The 6,694-nt window shown below is 41.0% G+C and overlaps 3 protein-coding genes across 3 annotated transcripts; all 3 read right to left on the bottom strand.

The window, feature by feature from the left end:
• Positions 1 to 19: 19 nt before the first annotated feature.
• LOC311104511 (cerebellin-1-like) lies at positions 20 to 1,146 on the bottom strand. The gene is made up of 3 exons (XM_084146370.1): positions 790 to 1,146; positions 475 to 609; positions 20 to 402 (listed from the first exon to the last, which is right to left on the bottom strand). Exons 1-3 carry the CDS (start codon positions 1,079 to 1,081, stop codon positions 116 to 118), a joined length of 714 nt encoding a protein of 237 aa, XP_084002496.1. The 5' UTR covers positions 1,082 to 1,146; the 3' UTR covers positions 20 to 115.
• Positions 1,147 to 1,783: 637 nt separating this feature from the next.
• LOC311104513 (complement C1q-like protein 2) lies at positions 1,784 to 3,144 on the bottom strand. Its single transcript, XM_084146372.1, has 3 exons — positions 2,773 to 3,144; positions 2,452 to 2,592; positions 1,784 to 2,374 (listed from the first exon to the last, which is right to left on the bottom strand). Exons 1-3 carry the CDS (start codon positions 3,062 to 3,064, stop codon positions 2,088 to 2,090), a joined length of 720 nt encoding a protein of 239 aa, XP_084002498.1. The 5' UTR covers positions 3,065 to 3,144; the 3' UTR covers positions 1,784 to 2,087.
• Positions 3,145 to 3,477: 333 nt separating this feature from the next.
• Positions 3,478 to 5,087, bottom strand: LOC311104512 (complement C1q-like protein 2). Its single transcript, XM_084146371.1, has 3 exons — positions 4,752 to 5,087; positions 4,431 to 4,571; positions 3,478 to 4,358 (listed from the first exon to the last, which is right to left on the bottom strand). Exons 1-3 carry the CDS (start codon positions 5,005 to 5,007, stop codon positions 4,072 to 4,074), a joined length of 684 nt encoding a protein of 227 aa, XP_084002497.1. The 5' UTR covers positions 5,008 to 5,087; the 3' UTR covers positions 3,478 to 4,071.
• Positions 5,088 to 6,694: the final 1,607 nt, after the last annotated feature.

Here is a 6,694-nt window from a genome sequence, read left to right as displayed (position 1 = left end):
TTGCCGCCGACGCGGGAACATTGTCTTTAAATGTCAACGCGATACGGATTGAATCCAGCCCTTATAAAAAAATTAAGTAATTTCAACCATTTAGCTGTTGAAATGTGTTCCATGTTTACATGGTGAAGAGCAAGAAGCCACTGAAGGTGTTGTAGTTCATCCCGTCATCATAGACCAGCCTGTTAGCCTGCAACTCAACATAGACATTATCTCCCACCTCCAGAGGAATGACCACTGCGTTGCTGCCACTGTCCTGGGCATCGGTTCCTACCGTGTCCCAGACAGACACCAGCCCCTGGCCATTCTTGGTCAAGCGCACCACAGAATTAGGAGTGTCATTCAGGTTGTTCATCATCGTGAAACGGAAGTAGTACATTCCTTTGACCGTTGCAGTGAAGATACCTGTAGGGACATAGCTTTTAGTTTCACAACACCACACAACATGATGCAACACACACACAGAATATCTAGTACCTGTGGCAGGGTTGTAGGAGCTGCCAGTGTTTGAGAAGACCTTCTTGTAGTGCAGGGGAATGGGAGTGGTGAAAGGTCCAGTGTTCCCATGGCCTGTCTCCCGGAGAGTTGCGGAGAAGGCCACCTGAGGCCGGCCTGAGAGAGATACAGGATGGATAAGATGATCTATATTGAACTGTATATCATATCAGTTGTAATAATGTATTCAAAGATCAGAAGCTGTTAGAAAGTTAAATATAGGATAATCCCTATAATAGACAGAGAAGCAATGGGTGGATAGGAGGTTGGTGACAAATGTGAAAAGGGCTATATTACCTCCAGTTAGTCTCTTCAGCTCCTCCACTTCATTCTCACTGGTTTGTAACCGGGTCTCCATGAGTCTCAGGTTATCCCCCATAGTTCCCAGTTTCTCCCCCATGGCTCCTAGTTTCTCTCCTATAGATATCAGTTCTTTCATCAGAGAACCAGTGTCAGATGGGCAGCATGCTTTCTGGTCCTCGTGGTCTCCCTGACCCTGTGTCCCAGACAGACAGCAGCATACTGCCAGCAAAAAGACTGCAATACCCTTCATTCTCAAAGCCTTCTGAAGCCTTTCCTGCAGCATCATTCTGTATTGTTTCTCAGACCAGTCTTTCCCTTTAAATGGTGCACTTGTCAAATATTGCACAAGATGCTGGAAACTTTTTGGGTGGTTAACAGATAGGGAAAATACAGACTTGCGCAAAAAGACAAATAAATGGACCTGCTTTTAAAAAAATAGAGAAAAGAGAAGCTTAAAGACAGCAAGGCATTTAAAGGTCACTTAAGAAATGTAAACGTGTTTAGCATTTAGCTTATAACATAATCATAAACCATGCAGATCTCTATGCTTTATGTGCCTCCATGACCTCTGCCCTCTGTCTCTCCCTACATTACTGTTCTTTCATGATTGTACATGGGAAACACTTATTTCAGATCTGAAACCCCTGTCCACAACTAACTTTTATGTCAAACGTATGATTGAAATAAATACCCTGTCAATTGAAACTCATATGATTACAGGACATTATTTGACGTGACAATCACTTTTTATTTTTCACTTATTTACATACACATTAAATGTGATTGACAGGGTCTTCATAAATTGAATTTACTTTGTCAGTATCTTGGAAAATCCATTTTGAAATGCATGTATCTTCCTTTCAAATGTACCTCACCATGATCAATATAATACCCAGTTCAGTTAGGGGGAATTCAGACATGAGTTATGGCACTTAGGAGTAGGACTACTGTGCACATACTAAGAGTAAGTATCTTAATAGTAAATTCATGTTTTTTCATGAATGGTTAAAAGTTTATTGACAGATGTAAGTTCATGTACATATAGTAAAAGTTATAAAAAAAATTCACTTCAGTGAAGCATTACTGTACAAATATGTTTAGTTACGTCTAGAATCAATAGATTTTGTATATATTTATACAGTTACATGTCCACCTGATGACAGCATATTCTTATACATTATTGCACTGCATTTTAACCCCACAGTGTTCTATGAAGCACAGATTACTATTTTATGTCTACTAACGAAAAGAAAGTAATTTCAACCATTTAGCTGTTGAAATGTGTTCCATGTTTAAATGGTGAAGAGCAGGAAGCCACTGAAGGTGTTGTAGTTCATCACGTCATCATGGACCAGCCTGTTAGCCTGCAACTCAACATAGACATTATCTCCCACCTCCAGAGGAATGACCACTGCGTTGCTGCCACTGTCATGGGCATCGGTTCCTACCGTGTCCCAGACAGACACCAGCCTCTGGCCATTCTTGGTCAAGCACACCACAGAATTAGGAGTGTCATTCAGGTTGTTCATCATCGTGAAACGGAAGTAGTACATTCCTTTGACCGTTGCAGTGAAGATACCTGTAGGGACATAGCTTTTAGTTTCAAAACACAACACCACACAACATGATGCAACACACACACAGAATATCTAGTACCAGTGGCAGGGTTGTAGGAGCTGCCAGTGTTTGAGAAGACCTTCTTGTACTGCAGGGGAATGGGAGTGGTGAAAGGTCCAGTGTTCCCAGCAGCATTGCCTGTCTCCCGGAGAGTTGCGGAGAAGGCCACCTGAGGCCGGCCTGAGAGAGATACAGGATGGATAAGATGATCTATATTGAACTGTATATCATATCAGTTGTAATAATGTATTCAAAGATCAGAAGCTGTTAGAAAGTTAAATATAGGATAATCCCTATAATAGACAGAGAAGCAATGGGTGGATAGGAGGTTGGTGACAAATGTGAAAAGGGCTATATTACCTCCAGTTAGTCTCTTCAGCTCCTCCACTTCATTCTCACTGGTTTGTAACCGGGTCTCCATGAGTCTCAGGTTATCCCCCATAGTTCCCAGTTTCTCCCCCATGGCTCCTAGTTTCTCTCCTATAGATATCAGTTCTTTCATCAGAGAACCAGTGTCAGATGGGCAGCATGCTTTCTGGTCCTCGTGGTCTCCCAGACCCTGTGTCCCAGACAGACAGCAGCATACTGCCAGCAAAAAGACTGCAATACCCTTCATTCTCAAAGCCTTCTGAAGCCTTTCCTGCAGCATCATTCTGTATTGTTTCTCAGACCAGTCTTTCCCTTTAAATGGTGCACTTGTCAAATATTGCACAAGATGCTGGAAACTTTTTGGGTGGTTAACAGATAGGGAAAATACAGACTTGCGCAAAAAGGCAAATAAATGGACCTGCTTTTAAAAAAATAGAGAAAAGAGAAGCTTAAAGACAGCAAGGCATTTAAAGGTCACTTAAGAAATGTAAACGTGTTTAGCATTTAGCTTATAACATAATCTTAAACCATGCAGATCTCTATGCTTTATGTGCCTCCATGACCTCTGCCCTCTGTCTCTCCCTACATTACTGTTCTTTCATGATTGTACATGGGAAACACTTATTTCAGATCTGAAACCCCTGTCCACAACTAACTTTTATGTCAAACGTATGATTGAAATAAATACCCTGTCAATTGAAACTCATATGATTACAGGACATTATTTGACGTGACAATCACTTTTTATTTTTCACTTATTTACATACACATTAAATGTGATTGACAGGGTCTTCATAAATTGAGTTTACTTTGTCAGTATCTTGGAAAATCCATTTTGAAATGCATGTATCTTCCTTTCAAATGTACCTCACCATGATCAATATAATACCCAGTTCAGTTAGGGGGAATTCAGACATGAGTTATGGCACTTAGGAGTAGGACTACTGTGCACATACTAAGAGTAAGTATCTTAATAGTAAATTCATGTTTTTTCATGAATGGTTAAAAGTTTATTGACAGATGTAAGTTCATGTACATATAGTAAAAGTTATTAAATTTTTTCACTTCAGTGAAGCATTACTGTACAAATATGTTTAGTTACGTCTAGAATCAATAGATTTTTGTATATATTTATACAGTTACATGTCCACCTGATGACAGCATATTCTTATACATTATTGCACTGCATTTTAACCCCACAGTGTTCTATGAAGCAGAGATTACTATTGTATGTCTACTAACGAAAATAAAGTAATTTTAACCATTTAGCTGTTGAAATGTGTTCCATGTTTACATGGTGAAGAGCAAGAAGCCACTGAAGGTGTTGTAGTTCATCCCGTCATCATAGACCAGCCTGTTAGCCTGCAACTCAACATAGACATTATCTCCCACCTCCAGAGGAATGACCACCGCGTTGCTGCCAATGTCATTGGCATCAGATCCTGCAGTGTCCCAGACAGACACCAGCCTCTGCCCATTCTTGGTCAAGCACACCACAGAATTAGGAGTGTCATTCAGGTTGTTCATCATTGAGAAACGGAAGAAGTACATTCCTTTGACCGTTGCAGTGAAGATACCTGTAGGGACATAGCTTTTAGTTTCACAACACCACACAACATGATGCAACACACATACAGAATATCTAGTACCTGTGGCAGGGTTGTAGGAGCTGCCAGTGTTTGAGAAGACCTTCTTGTACTGCAGGGGAATGGGAGTGGTGAAAGGTCCAGTGTTCCCAGCGGCATTGCCTGTCTCCCGGAGAGTTGCGGAGAAGGCCACCTGAGGCCGGCCTGAGAGAGATACAGGATGGATAAGATGATCTATATTGAACTGTATATCATATCAGTTGTAATAATGTATTCAAAGATCAGAAGCTGTTAGAAAGTTAAATATAGGATAATCCCTATAATAGACAGAGAAGCAATGGGTGGATAGGAGGTTGGTGACAAATGTGAAAAGGGCTATATTACCTCCAGTTAGTCTCTTCAGCTCCTCCACTTCATTCTCACTGGTTTGTAACCGGGTCTCCATGAGTCTCAGGTTATCCCCCATAGTTCCCAGTTTCTCCCCCATGGCTCCTAGTTTCTCTCCTATAGATATCAGTTCTTTCATCAGAGAACCAGTGTCAGATGGGCAGCATGCTTTCTGGTCCTCGTGGTCTCCCTGACCCTGTGTCCCAGACAGACAGCAGCATACTGCCAGCAAAAAGAGTGCAATACCCTTCATTCTCAAAGCCTTCTGAAGCCTTTCCTGAAGTATGGTTCTGTATTGTTTCTCAGCCCAGTCTTCCTCTTTGTAAATATGCCATCAGGAAGTAGGAACTATTTGTCTGAGAAGTGCTGAACACACTTCCTTTGCCCTTGCAAGGGCAAGGGCAAAGGAAAGGTAGAGGGTCTCATAGAGGAAGATAGTTAAGCTCTCAGTTAAAATGGAAAAAGGTCAAACAAAGCCTTTTGTTTCTGGATATTCATGCTCTTGAGTGTCATTCTTCCTGCATTGGATATCTTTGGTAAAATCATTTTAGGACCAAAGAATACAGCCCATGCTGTGATAATATAATTTACTTGCCTTTTATTGTGCATACTATAATTATAGTATCAACAAATAGCAAAGACGTATAAAAGAGGGTTAACCATGTTAGGGTATTTTGATAGTTGTAGTTAGTATTTATTGGGCCATTGTGTAATGATTGATTGAAATAACTTTTCATTAGATGTTGTATGTTTTGATGGAAGTAGTTGATTTTGTGTCATGTATTTAATGTTTTTTTTCTTAATGCATTTAATGCACCATGATCATTAGTCCACTAGAGAGCAGCCTATTCATCAGAGGAAGAGAAGTCAATGTGGGGCTTTTTCAGAGGCTTGATTTGACACATACTGGCTGAGAAAAGTGGATTCTAACAGTACAGTCCTGTACTTGATACTGTAGAACTACATAATGTTTTTTGAACCAGTTATGAGAGGATAAATGGTTAAGGCCACCATTACATTTATTTTGGTAATGCAAACAAGGCATCTAGGTTGGTGGGGGGGGGGGGGGGGGGGGTTGGTCATAAAGATGTTCTTTCAACCCGAGGTAGACTAGGTCAGATGGTTTAACTAAATCAATCCATCAAATTATGCCAAAAGTGTTTTAACATTGCAATATGCTGCAGGGTTTAAATTAAATGACTGTCATTAATATCTTGGCAAATAGCCTAAAAAGTGGCAAGTCAGTTTAAACCCGTTGGGTTGTGCAGACGACATGCACTATGACCTTCCTTGCCTCATATGCAACTTCACAGCTTATTAAAATATGCAGCTGGGCCATGTCTCATCTTTCGTCTGTGGTCTTTTACGTCGAGGAGTACCCCACCATTCGGGTGTGTTAAATTAATACCTTGCTAATTATATAAAAACACTGGGGTAGGGAGGGTGTGATGCTTGTGATAAATCTGTTGTAGCTGACTACAGAACAGCTGAGCTAGCAGCATCTGAGTGTGACTGAGGCACTGGTCTGGCTCACTACCAGCCTGGGTGTCCATGTCTCTGCCAGCTGACAATGAAAGGCAGACCTAGCACTATAGGGGGCCTGTCCTGTGGCATTCCTAAATCACAAGCAGTAGACTCACTGATATTAAGTTGCATTACTTTTCAAGGACTCAAAAATACAAAATGCAAACTAAGATTATGGTCTTTAGTTACCCCCGGAGCACTTTCTCAACTGAAAACTACCCCAACTGCCAAGGCAAGCCAGTATCCACATTCTCACAATTTGATACACAACAGAAAGCTTTTTCTGAAAATTTTCATAAGTCTGGATTGGCTGTGGTTTAACAGTGAGGAAGTGGGAGGGAGGAGTTCACCCTGTCTTCAGGTCTTTTGCTCCTTCCTGGCTCTTACGTAACTAATTCTCAAGTCATGTGCCTTCC

Source organism: Coregonus lavaretus (assembly GCF_964263955.1).
Source record: "Coregonus lavaretus genome assembly, chromosome: 28".
Taxonomy (NCBI): domain Eukaryota; kingdom Metazoa; phylum Chordata; class Actinopteri; order Salmoniformes; family Salmonidae; genus Coregonus; species Coregonus lavaretus.
Note: the sequence above shows the minus strand (reverse complement) of the source record. Positions and strands in the feature narration are given on the sequence as shown.

Coding starts and splice junctions, on each gene's coding strand:
- LOC311104511 (XM_084146370.1), bottom strand. CDS start 1,081: ATGATGCTGCAGGAAAGGCTTCAGAAGGCTTTGAGAATGAAGGGTATT. Junction 610..789: donor GCTGAAGAGACTAACTGGAG/GTAATATAGCCC, acceptor TATCTCTCTCAG/GCCGGCCTCAGGTGGCCTTC. Junction 403..474: donor CTCCTACAACCCTGCCACAG/GTACTAGATATT, acceptor ATGTCCCTACAG/GTATCTTCACTGCAACGGTC.
- LOC311104513 (XM_084146372.1), bottom strand. CDS start 3,064: ATGATGCTGCAGGAAAGGCTTCAGAAGGCTTTGAGAATGAAGGGTATT. Junction 2,593..2,772: donor GCTGAAGAGACTAACTGGAG/GTAATATAGCCC, acceptor TATCTCTCTCAG/GCCGGCCTCAGGTGGCCTTC. Junction 2,375..2,451: donor CTCCTACAACCCTGCCACTG/GTACTAGATATT, acceptor ATGTCCCTACAG/GTATCTTCACTGCAACGGTC.
- LOC311104512 (XM_084146371.1), bottom strand. CDS start 5,007: ATGAAGGGTATTGCACTCTTTTTGCTGGCAGTATGCTGCTGTCTGTCT. Junction 4,572..4,751: donor GCTGAAGAGACTAACTGGAG/GTAATATAGCCC, acceptor TATCTCTCTCAG/GCCGGCCTCAGGTGGCCTTC. Junction 4,359..4,430: donor CTCCTACAACCCTGCCACAG/GTACTAGATATT, acceptor ATGTCCCTACAG/GTATCTTCACTGCAACGGTC.